Raw genomic sequence first — 17,062 nt, forward strand, 5'->3', positions numbered from 1 at the left:
TTATGAGCCACCATGTGGTTGCTGGGTATTGAACTCAGGACCTCTGGAAGAACAGACAGTTTTTACCACTGAACCATCTCTCCAGCCCTGAGAAGTTTTCTTGATAAGGTGTAATAACTACACTTGTCTGTGGGCATATTTAGAATTTAGTTATGGAATATGCTGGTTTATTAAACTGGCAGGTATAGGTTTTCCTCTAAGATCCATGACTTCACTAGTTCTGGGTAGTTGGCTAGGTTTGCAGTACCCAGAAAAATTTACCTCTTGTTGAGTGGGTTGGCTGTTGGTTACCACCAATTTCTGTGTGCCACTGTTGTACCCTTAGAGTTATTATGCCATGGTTTTGGTTGTTGTGGCTCATAAGTTAATGTTAGGTAGGATTTTGGGTGCTTCCCTCCTTGGGAAACTTCCATGGCATCTTCTGGCACTATGAAAGTTAGTTCGTAGGGAGGAAGGCTTTGGGTCAGATCCATCTCAGATGCTCTGGGCCTTATGTTTGAAGTGCATGGTATCTTCAGCAATAGGGACTTAGCTTCCACCTCTGCAGGGCACAAGGGCAATAGTAATTGCTTAGGATGTTTTGGGAGTCACTTGGACAACCCTGACAAACATTTCTAAAGAGGGCTTCTTGTATGCCCAGGCTCATCTTACACTACTGGGCTTCCCACCTTAGCCTTAAATCTTAGGTTAATACTTATACCCTGTCTAAGAAGGTTACATTTTATATTGGACAGCCTTAACTACAGGGGTGAAATTGCAGCTCTCTGAACCCTGATTGGCTTCTAGGAAACAGACCCAGATCCTAAAGAAAATAGTAATGAAAACAGATCCTAAAGAGAATAGTAATGTACTAAATAATGTCGTGTTCCATTTCAGACTTCAAATACAGCAGTAGTCCTGATATCACTTGGCTTGAGGTCTAGCTAAGTGGTAGAGTCCTTGCCCAGCATCTATGTAGACTTGGGTATCAGCTTCAACACTGCTTGTGTGTATGCTTGTGAGTGAATGCGCGCACACATTCTCACATACATACACATAGTTTTTTGTATATTGTTTTGATATAGGTGTCTTGGATATCTTATGTTGCTGCTTGTTTGTTTTTGTTGTTTTTTTTAAGATCTTTATGTTCACTTTTTAAAAAGATTATTTCTTTGTATTTGGTGAGGGCTTTGTGGAGTTTGTGTGGAGATCAGAGGACAACTTTCATAAGTCTCTTATTTTGTTCTCTTATTTGGGTCCCAGGGATTGAACTGATGGTGTCAGGCTTGGCCATAAGTATCTTTCCCTACTGCTGCATCCCACCAGGCCTTGTGTTTATTCTTTACCCTGGTATCCCTTGGCCCCTCTCTTCCTCTAGCTGCTCGGGAGATCTATTGATCTCAATCGTCTGATTACACAGCGTGTTTCAGCAGCTATGTACAAATCTCTAGAACTGGCAATTGGACGATTTGAAAGTGAAGATTTAACATCAGTAGTCGTAAGTATTAGAACTAATTTTTCTTCCCTTTCTATTGATAAGTTGAACTAATAGTAGGTCAGTTCTTGAATAGACGATAAAAGATGGGAACTGATTGATCTTGGAATATGTCAAGTATCATGTTACTACCTACTTTTAGCATTTGAAATTTATATTACCTTAAAATTGAAAATAATCCTGATCTTGAATAAGCTATACCTTGTTTAAGGTATACCTTCTACTGAGAACAAAGATAAAAATCCACAAACTCCATTACAGAGAAGGATGAAATGAAGAGATTGAAAGGAAGTATTTTTATATATTTTATTATAAAAGTTTGTGTTAGTTGATTTTGTCCCAACTATAGGCTGATGTAGGTATTCTGAGAATGTTGAAGGTAACACTGGCCTAAGCAATGATAATATTGCAAAGGTTAAGTATAGTAAATTCTCTCACCACCTACTGATATTTCTGCTTAAATTTGCTTTATCATGATATATCTCCATTGTAAATCAAGGAGTATATATAGAGAGTGTATTACTTGGGTTTGTCTATATGGAGTTTATTACTTGGGAAAACTGACACAAAGTGGCCGACACCAGTTGGATTATATACAGGTGGTGGGGACAGAGCTTAGGACTTAGATGGTACATTGACAGCTAGTAGTGTTAGGTAGTGATTTGTCCAAATTGGCTTTTTCCAAGGTAAGTGGTGATTTGAGGGCAGTAGTGGATGTGTGAAAGTGACTATAGAGGAGAAAAGACCAGGGACCAGTGGATGTGACTATAGAAGGAGAGGCTTAAGCTGAGTACCAAACTCTGGTCACCTACAAAAGTCCGATTTCGTGTGGTTCTGGCCCACATCCTGGTGACCGCCTCATTGCATCCTTCCACTGTCTGTATCCTCCCATGTGCTAGTCCTCCTAGGGACCACATAGGTAGGGATTGAAGGCTGCAGGTAAATACCTCCTTCCTGGATGGCCTATCTCTCTTCTCATGTCCTTGTGTCTATGATCCTGTAGGAGCTAGATGGGCTCTTAGAAATCAACCGTATGACACACAAGCTGCTAAGCAGGTACCTCACACTAGACAGCTTTGATGCCATGTTCCGGGAAGCCAACCACAACGTGTCTGCGCCTTATGGAAGAATTACCCTCCATGTCTTCTGGGAGCTAAACTATGACTTCTTGCCCAACTACTGCTATAATGGCTCCACCAACCGGTAAGCATGCCATTAGCATCACAGACATGTTTGGATACCCTGGTTCAGATGCATCTACAGCGGGTGATCTTTGGCCCTGACTTTCCATAGACTCTCCCCTTAAACTCTGCCCCTCCTTCTTCCTCCATGATTTCTCATGTTCTGCTCTCTTGGGCCTTCCTTGTTTCTTCTGTTTACAAGGATAACCCTGGGCCAGGACTTGGGCAGATGATCATTGCTTTGCAGGTAGAAATAGAATACTGACAAAAGGCTGGCCCTTGAGGTAGGAGAGCCAAGGTTCTGCCGGCACACTTAGTTGTGACTGTAGACAGAGTCTCACATGCACTGGAATGGCTGCTGGAACAGTACTGCCTACTTTTAGTCTTCCTGATATCAGAATGTGGCAGGTGATTCTACTTCTCTTGTTTCTATCTGAAGTGCTGAGGGTGTGTAAATGCCTTCCTTCCCACTTACCTTCTTGTGTTAATGAGAATAAAGTAGTCAGTTTGGTGGTAGAATGGTTGTATCATAATTCCTACACTGGTCCGCAGGATGGACTTTCTTTAGGACCAGTGTGGTCTCTTTGTGAGAAGATTACCAGGAACAGGGTATTCTCTTAAGATGATACATCCACTACTGGTCAAGTTGACTTCTGAGTCTTGATTAAAGTGGGTGCTCCCGTGTTTCTCCACTGTCCAGTTACCGCTTTTCTGTTTAAATTTTGTAAGTAACGTGTAACCGAGTAACTCAACTGAGACTACTTAATAATCATACTTTGTTGGCATCTAACCCACTAGTTTCAGCACCTGTGACAAATAACTTAGCTTGATCTCATTTGTCCCAAGGTGGTTGAAGAGTGGGTTTTTAATACCTTTATTCCTCTGCAAATGTTAATCGGCATTCTACGAGTTAACATTCTTTTCTTTGTTGATGATTATAAGTATCACCAGGGATTCCATCTTAGTATCTTCAGTTGATTTCTACATCAGCATCATGAGTACCTATTACAACGGTGTCTGTATATTCCCACTGTTTTTACCACTTTATCTTCTGTACCACAAGATGGAATGTCTAGGTAATTGGTATGCTTACCGGTACTGTGATGTCACTGTTAGTGAGTACTTATATGCTCATTGCTTTAGGTTTCTGTGGCTGCTGTTAAATGGAGAAGTGTTCTCTCACAGTCCAAAACAATGTGTCAACAAGCTACACTTCCTTTTTAGACTCTGGGTGGAATCTCTCCTTGACTCTTTTTTTTTTCTTTTCTTTTTTCTTTCCTTTGTTTTTTTTTTTTTTTTTTTTTTTTAGTTTTTCTTTCCTTTTTTTTTTTTCTTTTTTGTTTCTTCAAGATAGGGTTTCTCTGTGTAGCCCTGGTTGTCCTGGAGCTCACTCTGTAGATCAGGCTGGCCTTGAACTCAGAAATCCACCTGCCTCTGCTTCCCAAGTGCTGGGATTAAAGGTGTGCGCCACCTTTGACTCTTGCTAGCTCATGTAGCAGCTGTCTGTTCCTGACACTCCATGGCTTGTAGCAGTATCATTCTAGGCTTTGTATTTACCATGAAATGTTGTTGTTCTTCTGAATCTTTTTCTCTGACCTTTATTTTCTTCTTATAAGGACAATAGCCATATAGATCAGGGGCCTTACTCTCAGCTCCTGATCTTATCACCAAGAATATGTAGAGTGAATGACCCTATTTCTACTTTCCTTGCTATAGAGAAGGAGTTTGAAAATATCTTTTGGATGGCCACATTTTAATTCGCAGTATTTATGTATACTTGTATTTTATTCCTATACAGTTATCTATAAATTAAAACAGTACATTCTGATATCTCCAGTTTCAGTTCCACAATGTTCATTTGAGTCATCACTCTGTGTTTTTGAATTTCCTTAAACTCAAAAAAGATCCCTTCTCTTAGGGTGTTGGCTTCTCCAATTATGCAAAAGGCAAAATACTTTAAGAATTGCTGTTTCTGACTGCAGTAAAACAAACCTTCCCTATAGTTCATTTGCACAATAGAGGAACAGAGTCTATTTTTATGCCTTTTCTCTAAATAAGAGGACAACTGGACAAATCACACAGGTCACCTATTTTCTAATACTAGTTATTTGCTCTGCATAGAGGAAACATGAGACATGTCTTCTGGCTGTCTTAGCTTTCTGTATAGAAGCATGTTCTGAACAAAGTACAGAGAAGGTCAGTCAGAGTAGAGCTTGAGAATCCTGCTTGCAGGAAGAAACACAGTAGAACTCAGGGAAGTTCAGACACCTGAAATGTGTAGAGAAAAATATGGAAGAGGTGGTACTCTCACAAAAACCAGCTCCTGAAACCAGCATGGGCGCCATGGTGTTGGGGAGCTCTTGTCCGAGTAATTCACAGAGCTTGCAGCAATATGGATCATTTGCTGTTCTTGTCAGCATGAATTTAGAAACGTATTCAGCACCTAGACACTTCATAGAATCTGTAGAAGTCTCTGCCTTAGTAGTAGATCTTAATTCTAAACTACTGCCTGCCTTGCCTTCTCATAAAAATACCGTAAACGAATCATTAAATATTTATTTGATATGCAGATAAACTTAGCTGTTTGCTGCCTCAAAAATCAATACTCTAAAAGAAAACAAAACCTAATAAGATATCACAATGTCCAGCACCCAGTCTGGAATTAAGTATGTCCAGTCTCAGAAAAAGGTGACCTAAAATGAAAGGAAAAATCAGTTCATAAAACACAGGCACAGAGATGACAGTGCCAATGTGGTCAGAAGGCAAGAGTGTCAGAAAGCCATTTTAAGTATTCATAAAGATTGAAGGAAGTCAAACCTAACAGAGATAATGGTTTTATAGAAGAGAATGGACTGAATTAATACATAAATCCAGTATCGGAGAAAACTCCGTTTGCTTAGCTAAATGCTAGATTCTGTTTTGCAGAAAGCCAGTGATTTCAAAATTGTCATGGTGGGAAATGCAAAGCTAGGAGAAAAAAAATTGCTGAACAAAATAAGAGTGGTCTCTGTTAGCGGTGGCAGGGTGTCACATGTTCTTATAGTTGTAATTCTAGTAAGAGCTTATCTTTGGAGTGGAAAGAATATTTAAGTCAATACTGCCAAATCTGCAAGTTTAGTGAAAACTGTAACTGTGCAGCTGTAACTGAGGAAGCTCACAGAGCTTATGGGGCAGACATGGGGAGGGAACTGCTGGCTCAGCTCAAAACGGGGTAACTAAGTGCTGAGACTTGACTTTCAAGTTAGTGTGGCGTTCTAGCCATGGGGGTTGGTACTGAACAATTTCCCTATTCAGGAATTTTGACAACAACCCCACTGAATTCTAGTATCCATTTCACAAGACTGCCTTCATTTCAGTCCTAGCTACTAGTGACTCAGTCTACCCTTCACTTCTGACCAGCTGGCTAGATTCAGGAAATCTCTCCCCAGGTAGTAGATCTTGATGAGATTCCTAGTGGTAATGAGCGGGCTGGTTTCCATCCAGGAGATGTGTTACTCTCCTAGCACTGAAGCATGTGATATGGACTGAAAGAATGTGCCAGGAAGGGGCCAACAGTCTGTTACCATGTGACCATGCTCACTAAAACCCCAGCAACCGCCCTCCCCGATGGTCCTCTGCTGTCACCCAGCCTACATCCTCATTCTCTAGTCACATGTCACATGGTTGGTCATTCTATCATGCCTGTCCCATTCTGAGGGTTTATCTTTGACATAGACTCAGGTGTGATCCAGGAGGCCATCAGTGAGTATTGTGTATGCCGCGTGCATCCGGTGCTCTCCTATTGCTGTGACAAAACATCATGACCAGGGCAACTTAACAAAAAAAGGGGTTACTTGGGCTTAATTCCAAGGGGGTTAAGAGTCCATCACCTCCATGGTGAGAAAGCATGCTAGCAGGCAGGCATGACAGCTGGAACAGCAAGATGAGGACTTGCATCTTAAGGCATGAAACAGAGACTTTGAAACATTAAAGCTCCACCCCTAGTGCCTATCCTAATAGCAACATCGACTGGGGACCAAGTGTTCGAATGCCTGAGGGTATATGGGACTTTTCTCATATCAACATGCCTCAGCATGGCAACGCACTTTCCTTTTGAAAGATTACACACGCAGTTGGGTTCCCCCCCCCCCCTTTTCTTTTCTCTTCTCTAATTTTCTTTTCATTTCTGAATACAAATTGGGAAGATTTGCAGCCCACAGTTACTAAGGTCTGATACCTGCCCTTCAGTAGGCGGGAATCTGGCCCCTTAACTGCATTCTGTCTGTGAAACCCTTGGCCTTGCAGGTTCCTGGCCTCTCAGGTGCACATGTTTCTAACTATTGAAAGGCACTTCCTTTTGAATTTACTGTACTACAATGTGAGTTCACCAAGTTCACAGATGTATATAATCAGCAAACCCGTGTGTGAATACTTTCTATGTGTGAACATTTGCCTGTATGTTTGTGTTTGTGTCACATGTGTGCCTAGTTCATGTCGGAAGACATTTGGCCCCTTGAAACCAAAGTTACAGACGACTGTGAGCCACCATATATGGATGGAGGGAACTGAACCCAGCCTTCTGTAAGAGCAGCCAGTGCTCTTATCTGCTGAGCCATCTCTCCAGCCCTATGTTTCAACAGCAATTTGAAAGCTTTTTGCTTGAAATTTATTTTACTTTTAAATGGGCTAGATTCATTATCTAGATGCAGCCTTGACTGATTTAGGTTAAACATACATTACTTGGCTTCTTAGTAGTCCAGAACTAGTGCACTAAGTACCCACCCAGGATGTCGCTGCTCATGGTGTCGACTCCTGTCTTCACCTGTTTCTGATACTCAGCAAAGCCAAGGATGTGTTCATTACAGGTATCAAGTATTGCATTAGACTCAAGACACTTTTGATGCTAGTAGGCCAGAACCTTTGTGAACTAGAAGATGTGTTGTTAGGTAGGGGGACAACAGAGGTTCCTACTCTGGCTTGGATTTACTATGATTTATGGCATTTTAGAATATTTATATATATTTAATTCTGTGGGTTTTGGTTTATTAGAATTTTCCTATTTGATGCTGCCAGTTAACAATGAGAAAGATTTAAGACACATAATAAAATTTTTGAAGTAAAGAATTGCTATTAAACTTTATTTTTCTTGGCAATCTCATTTAGGTTTGTTCGGACAGTATTACCATTTTCTCAGGAATTTCAAAGAGACAAACAACCTAATGCACAGCCCCAGTATTTGCATGGATCCAAGGTAAGTTGTTTTCTGTTTTTGTAACGATAGACTTCTAATGCTGTGGTAAGTACCTGACCAAAATCACGAAGGGAAAGTGTTCATTTCAGCTTACAACTGTAGTCCATCCTGAAGGAAAGTCATAGCAAGAAACTGGAGGCAGGAACTGAAGGAAAGGACACAGAAACGTGCTTACTGGCTTGCTTAGCTTGCTTCCCTATAGCACCTAGGTCCACCTGCTCACGGGTGGTACTGTCCCCAGTGGGCTGGGCCCTGCCACGTTAAAACACCCCATAGACTTGCTTCTTAGTCGAGGTCCCCCTTCTCAGATAACAGCCTGTCTCTTCACATTGGACACTTCTGCTGTAGAGAGATATTTTATGTAATCCCATTGGTCATTTCCTGCATCTTTGAAGGCCTTTTCAGAAGGTATTGCCTATATTGTATTTTAGAGTGTTTTACTTGTTTCCCAAAAGTACTTTGAGAATTTCAGATCTTACATCAAGATTTGATCCAAGTTTGAATTACATTTTGTATAGGGAGACAGATGGATCCAGTTTCACTCTTTTACTTGTAGATATCCACTTTTACCTGTATGTTTTTGATATTTTTGTTTTTTTTTTTCAAAAATTAGATGGCCAGAGCTATGTGGGATATATTTCTGGGTTCCCTGTTACTCTACCTAGCCTAGCCAATGCCATGCCATCTTTGTTCCTATAGCTCTGTGATACATTTTGAGGCTAGAGAGTGGGATACCTCCAGTACTGCTTTCTATTAAGAATTGCTTTGGCTATTGGGGGGGGGTGGGGGGGCAGGGGCGGGGGAGTTTTCTTCCATATCAATTTTGCAATGTTTGAATTTTTTGTTGTTTCCAATTCTGTGAAGACTGTCATTATGATTAGATCTAGCTCTGTCCTGTATTATTACATTTGCTGATTTGCATATGTTGAGCAGAATTTGCATCCATGGAATGAAATCATCTGGGCCATAATGGGTGACATTTCATAATACATTCTTAAACTTGGTTTGTAAGAATTTTATTGAGGATATGTATTGTTTGTTCACCAAGGAAATTGGTCTTTAGTTTTTGTTACTGGACCATTGTCATTTGTGTGCATCACAGAATGAGTTTGGGGTTCCTGCCTCTTGTAGTTTATGAAGCAGTAAAGTGCTTCTGATTTCTTTTTCAGGTTTGGTAGAATTCACTTTCTTCCATGTGGATTCTGTGGATTAGATTCAGGTTGTCAGGCTTGAGACCAAGGGTCTTTACCCACTGAACCTTCTCAATGGTCCTTTGCAGCACTTTTTAAGTTCTTAGGGAATGTGTATTAGCAAAGTGCCTGGTGTCCATCAGAGCTATCTTCACCTTGGTAGCAGTATGGTTTTGCACACTGGGAGCTTCTGTTGATCACGCTTAGCTTTGCGATGTCCAGGCAAGGTTTTAGCTAGGTGTCTTCCCTGTGCATTAGGAGTGTGGGAAGCAGGCACACGTGTGAAGTGTATGTAGAAAAAGGACCCGTCTTCATATTTTGAAAAACTTGTGTTAATCATGCTTATGGAGGAGTATGGCTTGAGTACTGTGTGTACTCTGGAATGCTTAAATTCCAGACCCCACAGCAGATTGCTGGCTCCTGGTTTGATCCATTTTCCCACCTCAGGCTCAGAGTTATCAGACTGGAGGGCTAGCCTCAGTTGATTGAGATCTGCTGCTGGTGACTGAAGTAGGGCAACTGTTCCCTATGCATTTGCCTGCCTAAGCCAAGTACCACCATGCCTGGCACAGGAAGATGTTTCTAATCCTTTCCTATCTCTTCTGTGCTCCTGGATGTGTCCTCAGTGATTGTTGTGTTCTTGGATGCTTGTGGAATCATCCAGAAGCAGATCTATAGATCTCACCTTACATCACAGAACCCAGTGGACCTAGATCAGGCTTTGTCAGGCTGCCATCTGCTGTCTTCTGGTTGAGACTTGGGCCTTCAGAGGCCAAGCAGATATGTCACATGTTTCTGCCCAGGGAGGAGTAGCCATCCAAACCCTCAGGCTTCCCTGGGGCTGGGAGGTAGGCACATACTACCTATGTAACCAACTCTGTCTTCTGAAACCTATCAGAGAAAATCAGTTATTATAGAAAATATGTTTACCTAACTGACCTAAACAAGCTTATACACCATGCTAATCATGTGTTCCAGATGTATAAAACCTTATCAGTTAGTGACACAATGAATATTTTAAGGAGTAAGCTCCAAGGAGATGCAAAAAAGGCCTTCTTCACATGTGCTATGCCCTTTCTTGCACTCTGAAATCCTTGTAGCCTTCATGAGGTTCTTGTTGGATGCATAGGGCATGCTAAGCAGTAGTAAACGGAAGGAGGACAGAGGGACCAAAAGTTCAAAGTGGTAAGTGCTGGCAACAGTGGACTTTTAAAAGACTTTATTTTTTTGTATGAGTACTCAATCTACATGTATACCTTCATTCCAAATAGGGCATCAGATCCCATTATAGATGGTTGTGAACTGCCATGTGGCTGCTGGGAACTGAACTTAGGATCTCTGGAAGAGCAGACAGTGCTCTTAATCACTGGGAACTGAACTTAGGATCTCTGGAAGAGCAGACAGTGCTCTTAATCACTCTCCAGCCCCAAGATAGAACTCTTAAAAACTGTTTTCAATAACCCAGTGGTAATGCAGGCTGACTGAAACAGAAGAATAGTAAACAAAGAATAAGCAGAAAATGAGAACAATACCCTTATACCTCACAATACCAGTGTGTAAATGTACTAACTATAAACAGCCTAAATACATTAAAAGCTAGAGATTGGCAGAATGGATTAAATGACAGTTGGGACCAGTGTGGAGCCTGTGGTAGATATGTGCTTACTGTGTATGAGGTCTTGGGTTTGATTCTCAGGATCAAAACAAACAAAACTATATGCTCAGCTTGGCTTGGTTTCAGTTTATGATAGCAGAAGGTAAAGGTGTGTGATATCGGTCAAAGCAAAGCAGATGTGGCTATATTACTGCAAGATAAGCTAGACTTCAGAGCAAAGGACATTGCTGGGGAAAATACTTAGAACATGCCAATTCCGTATGTTTACATGCCACTGAGGGCTTCTACACAGAAACAAAAACTCATTTGTTACCAGTCTAGACCATATCTGGAACTACAAAATAAACTCAAAGAAAACTTAAATCTGGAGTTGAAATCATAGACATAGCAAACTCAAACTAGAAACTAATTTTTAAAAGTTAAGACAGGTTGTGGAAGTGGCTCCGTGGGTAAGAATGCTTCCTGTGCAAACATGAGGATCAGAGTTCAAGTCCCCAGCACCCATGATATAACACAGGATTAGCGGGGCCATTACCACAATGCTGTGTGAGGGCACAAGCCATCAGGTCAGAGAAGTTTTAAGGGAAATTTAGGAGATACATTGAAGGAAATGAAATCCTTCAATTCGGCATCTCCCTGCTCTCCATACCTGGTCCTTCCTGCATGAAAATCTTTTATCACCAACTCCTGGGGACTGCTCCTGTCAGCTCCTGAATACCTTCTGTCTCCCTCAGAGGATGGCTTCCACTGTCCTATTAGTTTCTCTGCTTACAATTTGCTCTTTAAAAAGGTGAAAACCTCCACATCAGTAAGGGCGGTATAGGTAACAAGAGGAGTCGCTCCTTGTCTTAAGATGTGGTAAAAATTGAACACATCTCCAAATGCCATCTGCATGAATGTGTGAGGACGGTGTTAAACACTTTGTCCTCTTTTCCCCAGGCTCTGAACCTAGCCTACTCCAGCATTTATGGCAGCTACCGGAACTTCGTGGGACCTCCTCACTTCCAAGTCATCTGCCGGCTGCTTGGCTACCAGGGCATTGCAGTAGTCATGGAAGAGCTGCTGAAGGTTGTCAAGAGCCTGGTGAGTTTTCCTGAATGAATCCTGGTGAATCCACTGGGGTAGACAAAGTCAGCCATGGGAGTCTTCACTTTCTGTCTTGGAAGTTTGGCTCTAACAGAAAAATGCTTCAACTTAGCTTCAGACGTTTCTCCTAACTAAAGAGGATGCTTCTGGATATAAAAGTATGTCATTGTACTGCCTGGTTTCAAATTGAGGAGAAAGAGTTGTTTTGTTTTATTTTGTCTGTCTGTTTTGGCTTATACTTCCATAGCACTGTTCATCATCAAAGAAATCAGGACAGGAACTGAAGCAGGGCAGGAAACTGGGAGGCAAAAGCTGACATAGAGGCCATGGAGGGGTGCTGTTTACTGGCTTCTCCCTCACGGCTTACTCAGCCTGCTTTCCCATAGAACTCAGAACATCTGCCCAGGGGTAGCCCCACACACAATAGGCCATCCTACATCAAGCACTGATCCAGAAAATACTCTACAGGCTTGTCTATATACCTATAGCCCGGTCTTAATTGAAGCAGTTTCTCAGTTTAATTTTCCTACTCTCCAATGACTCGAGCTTGTGGTAAGTAAAATTGACCAGTACAAAGCCTTACAGTACAGGTCTTTGAAAAGGGGAAATGATGCCACAGTGGACTTTGGGTTTTTATTCATAATCAGTGTCTGTCTGTCTGTCTGTCTGTCTGTCTGTCTGTCTGTCTCTGTGTCCCCATGTAGAGGCTATATGAGCTCAGATCTTTATGCTTTTAGAGGCATAAAGAGGCAGGCACTCTTACCCACAAGCCATCTTCTTTGCTCCCACCTTGTTTTATGAGGAGAGTATTGCACTGGACTAGAACTAATCAAGGCTAGACTGGATGACCAACAAACCTCAGGGAACCACCTCTCTGTCTTACCATGCTGAAATTACAATGTGCTGTACCATTCCCTTTTTATTATTTTTATTTATTTATTTTTTAATGTATGTTTTGGGGCTTGAATTTAGATCTTTATTCTTGCATGGCAAACACATTATGGATTGAGTTATCTTCTCATCCCTCAATTTATTATTATTCACTGAAAAAGAATGTTTTAAAATCTTCAGTGGTTTCTCCTTACATTTGTTTGTTTGCTTGTTTGTGGTGCTGAGAGTTGAACTTAAGAGTCTTACACATGTACACCATCATTGAGTTGTAACCTATTCCCTAATTTATCTTTTGGGGAAAGTGTATTTCTTTAGGTTCAGATTTTTTCATGTTTTCTATGATATGCCCATGTTTTAGTTAGGGTTTCTATTTCTGTGATAAAACACTATGACCAAAAGCAACTTGGGAAGAACGGGCCCATTTTAACTTTTGTGATTCAATCTCAGCCCATCATTGAAGGGAGTCAGGGCAAGAACTCAAGGCAGGAATATGTAGCAAGGAAGTGATACAGAGATCTGGAGAAGTGCTTGCTCATGGTAGCTTGCTCAGCCTGCTTTCTTATAGCACCTAGGACCATCTGGCCATGGGGTGGCACTGTCAGCAGTGAGCGGGGCCCTTCCACATCAATCATCAATCAAGAAAATACCATATAGACTTGCCTTCAGACCAGTCTTAATGGAAGCACTGTCTCAATTGAGTCCATCTTCCTAAGTGACTCTAGCTTGTCTTAAGTTGACATCAAACTATGCTGTACAGCCCACTAAATGAAAAAAAGTTTGAATCAGAATTTGTGGCCACCGGAGTACAACCTCAGTCCATCAAAGACATGATATTGTCTTGAACTTAAGACGTTGCAAAGGTTAACAACTCTGAGAAGTTGTAGAGTTATAACAGGTTAGTTACTGTTATATTGTTGTTAGTTATAACTTAGCTACTGTTGTATTGTTGTGAGGATACACCATGAATGACCAAGGTAATTCTTATAAAATAAAACATTTAATTGCAGGCTCGGTTATAGTTTCAGAGGGTTAGTTCATTATTGCCACAGCAGGAAATGAAGCAGCACATTGGGCAGGCATGGTGCTAGAGAATTGGCTGAGAACTCGAGTGTCAGGCAGCAGGCAGAAACATCAACACTGGGCTTGGCATGGACTTTTGAAACCCAAAGCCTAATGCCTAGCAACACTTCCTCCAACAAGGCCACACCTCCTAATCTTTCTGCTCTTTTTCAGATATTCCAACTCCCTAAACATTCAAATAGATGAGCCTATACGTGCCATGTTCATCCAAGCCATCAGACTTAACTAGAATGTAGATGAGTTTGGTCATTTGCACATCTATGGTTTTAGGAACCATTCACACTTTATGAACTGTTCTGCCCTGAAATACTTGAAAGTTGGGGAAGACAATTAGGAATGCGGCTAAACACATATGGCTAAACACAGAGGTCTAGCCTGGAAGCCATCCTAAGCCTGTCAGAGGAAATAGAATCTATCTTATAATGGCTACTGCTCCTGGAGCTGCTGGCACTGTTGGTGTTGACAGTGGGTCAGCATGGAAGCTACATGGGAATGTGAACTCTGCTGCTCTATTTCCTGGCTACTTCATGTCTTAGAAAGGGACTTGTATTATAGTGTGAACATAGTTGTCTCTATGTTCACATAGAGAGTAGAGGGTGCTCTCTTTTCACTGGTGGGATTTCATCTCCTAGCCAAACTGATTCTATAGTCTTGGTCCTAAGTGTATTTTCTCATGGACTGCTTTTCAGAGCACACACTTACCAGGGCCTTCCATGGGAAGGGGGGAGATAGCTAACAGCCTTTCTCTCTTGCAGCTGCAAGGCACAATCCTGCAGTATGTGAAAACTCTGATGGAAGTGATGCCCAAGATCTGCCGCCTTCCCCGACATGAGTACGGCTCTCCTGGTGAGCAAAGGTGTCTGGAGTACCCCTCATCAGTACAACCCTTATGAGAAGGGAAGCTATTGAGAAGGATTAGATTTGAAAGAAACCCAAACCAGAATTTGCCTGTTTAGAGTAGAACAAACAAACACACCGTACAACTAGGTAGCAGGCAGGGACTTTGGGGTCATTATTTGCAGCTAAAGAACTGAGGGACCCAGCTTTTCAGCTAACAAGGATTTTGATAATTGAACATATTGTTATCCTAGATGCTGAAAATAAACACCTACCAAGAAAAGCAGAGGAAGCTTAACTACCAGATCCTATTGCCCTCTTTTTGGGGAAAGGCATTTTAAAGCAGCCACAAGGCTCTACTTCCTGTGCCCTCCCTCTGGCCTCTTACCCATTAGAAACAGTCTTGTTCTTGTTGTCCTGTAAAACATTCTGCCCTATGTAGCTCACAGGCTGTAAGAACGTCCCCCACAGTCCTTGGATGTGTGCTTCTAGACCAACCTCCATGCCTTGCTGCAGGCCGGGATAAGGCCATGCAAATAAATATCCGTAATGATCTCAACATTCCTTAGGATTAACCTCAGCTCTACAAAGTTCTTTGTTGCTTAAAAGTGCCTTTTATAGCTGGGCAGTGATAGTACACGCTTTTAATCCCAGCACTTGGGAGGGAGAAGCAGGTGGATCTTTGAGTTCAATGCCAGCCTCGTCTATAAAACAAATTCCAGGAAAAGCAGTACTACACAGAGAAACTCTGTCTCTCTTTTTTTTTTTTTTTTGAGACAGAGAGAGAGAGAGAGAGAGAGAGAGAGAGAGAGAGAGAGACTACCTTTTATAAACTCTTACCTGATAGTATTCTTTCTCCAAAGATGGCATCAATTAGTTCGTTCTGTATCACTGTGACCAAATACCTCTGAAAAGCAACTTAGGGCAAGAATGATTTATTTTAGCTCAGTTTCAGACAGTTCTATTCATGAACACTTGGCTCCATGTTTTCAGGCAAAACATCACAATGGCAGCATATTAAAGAGACTGCCTTCTGGCAGATAAAAAGTGGAGAAAGGGCTTACAGAAGAGTCCAGGGCAAAATATAGCACCCGAGGACATGCTCCCAGTGACTGGCTTCCTCCAACCAGGCCCCATGTTGCCTTACCTCCTAGTAATCAAGAGATGAATTTGTTCATTACAACTTCATAGTCTAGTCATCTGAAAACACCATCTACCCACAGAGGTATGCTTCACTGCTGTTCCCCACGAGCTCCTCTAGTCGTCTTGTTAATGTATTTGAGGCTACACATGATAACTCATGCTGCCATCCCGATGACTAGCCTGCTGATGTGGCTGAGCTCCCAGATACAGTTGACATTTGCGGTAACTACTCTGCCATCATAAAAGAAAATAACCATCAGCATGAACCTGGCTTAGAAGAATTATATTTCAGTTCATTGACAGAAAGCAGATAAGTAATTTTAAGGTAATAAAACTACAGATGAAAAATTAAATGCTGAGGAGAAAGCCATTGGGTCAGATTCACAGCATTAACTTTGTTCACACTTGTTGAGGGATGACCCCAGTGAACAGGTCTCTACTACACTGGGTAGCTAGATAGTTGGACTGACAAGTGGGAGATAGCAGGAACAGGAGGCATGAACTCTCTGAGGTGAGCAGGAGCATGAATCCTTAAGAAGACATTCAGGGCTGACCTGCGTCTTATGTGGTTAAATTCAACTTTGTTCTTAGGGTAGTTTGGGCTCTTAGGTTGGACCAGTTTGGCATTGTATGTATGACTCAAGTTAGCCATGTTGGCTTCTGTGTCCTTGGGCCATGTTATGTTCTCCAGGCATTGACAAAGATGACTTAAATACTGTGGGAACTCAGAGAAAAAGTATGTCAGGTTTTTCCACCAATATGAAATAAACTGCAAGGTTTTTATACCCTTTATCAAATTAGACACACTACTTTCTATGCCTGTAAAGATCTACTGAGTTTATCAAATGCCTTATCTGAATCCACTAGAGATGATGCACTGGACTCTCCTTTATTCTTCTGGTATGTTGACATTCTCTGTCATAATTGCCTTCTCTGAACCTATGGAGTTGACTGAGCAGGGTGTCAGAGGATAGGCCCTATGGTCTGTTACGGATGTGCCAAGTGATATAAACCATCATTGGTGGAAGCATCTGGCAATCTCCATAGTCAGGCACTGTCAGAATGGCAGGTGCTAGTGCTGTGCCTGAATCCCTGGCACTTACTTCTGCTGCCACAGGCATCCTAGAGTTCTTCCACCACCAGCTGAAGGACATTGTGGAGTATGCAGAGCTGAAAACCGTATGCTTCCAGAACCTGCGGGAGGTGGGAAATGCTGTTCTCTTCTGCCTGCTCATTGAGCAAAGCCTGGTGAGTTCTCAGTTCAGCCCACCCTAGTTGGGCCAAAGTTTTCACTGCTGGTGATAGTTTTCTTTCTTTTCCTTTTTTTCTCTTTTG

At 41.8% G+C, this 17,062-nt stretch overlaps 1 protein-coding gene across 2 annotated transcripts in view; it reads left to right on the top strand.

Moving 5' to 3' along the window:
* The window catches only part of Cyfip1 (cytoplasmic FMR1 interacting protein 1), an 88,625-nt gene that overhangs the window by 66,447 nt on the left and 5,116 nt on the right, over positions 1 to 17,062 (top strand). For both annotated transcript variants that reach the window (XM_034506993.2, XM_034507018.2), the window contains 6 exons: positions 1,358 to 1,477; positions 2,478 to 2,677; positions 7,798 to 7,885; positions 11,630 to 11,773; positions 14,503 to 14,593; positions 16,845 to 16,975. In XM_034506993.2, coding sequence (XP_034362884.1) covers positions 1,358 to 1,477; positions 2,478 to 2,677; positions 7,798 to 7,885; positions 11,630 to 11,773; positions 14,503 to 14,593; positions 16,845 to 16,975 — 774 coding nt within the window. The remainder of the gene's footprint in view (positions 1 to 1,357; positions 1,478 to 2,477; positions 2,678 to 7,797; positions 7,886 to 11,629; positions 11,774 to 14,502; positions 14,594 to 16,844; positions 16,976 to 17,062) is intronic.

Source organism: Arvicanthis niloticus, chromosome 1, assembly GCF_011762505.2.
Source record: "Arvicanthis niloticus isolate mArvNil1 chromosome 1, mArvNil1.pat.X, whole genome shotgun sequence".
In the NCBI taxonomy this organism is placed as follows: Eukaryota; Metazoa; Chordata; class Mammalia; order Rodentia; family Muridae; genus Arvicanthis; species Arvicanthis niloticus.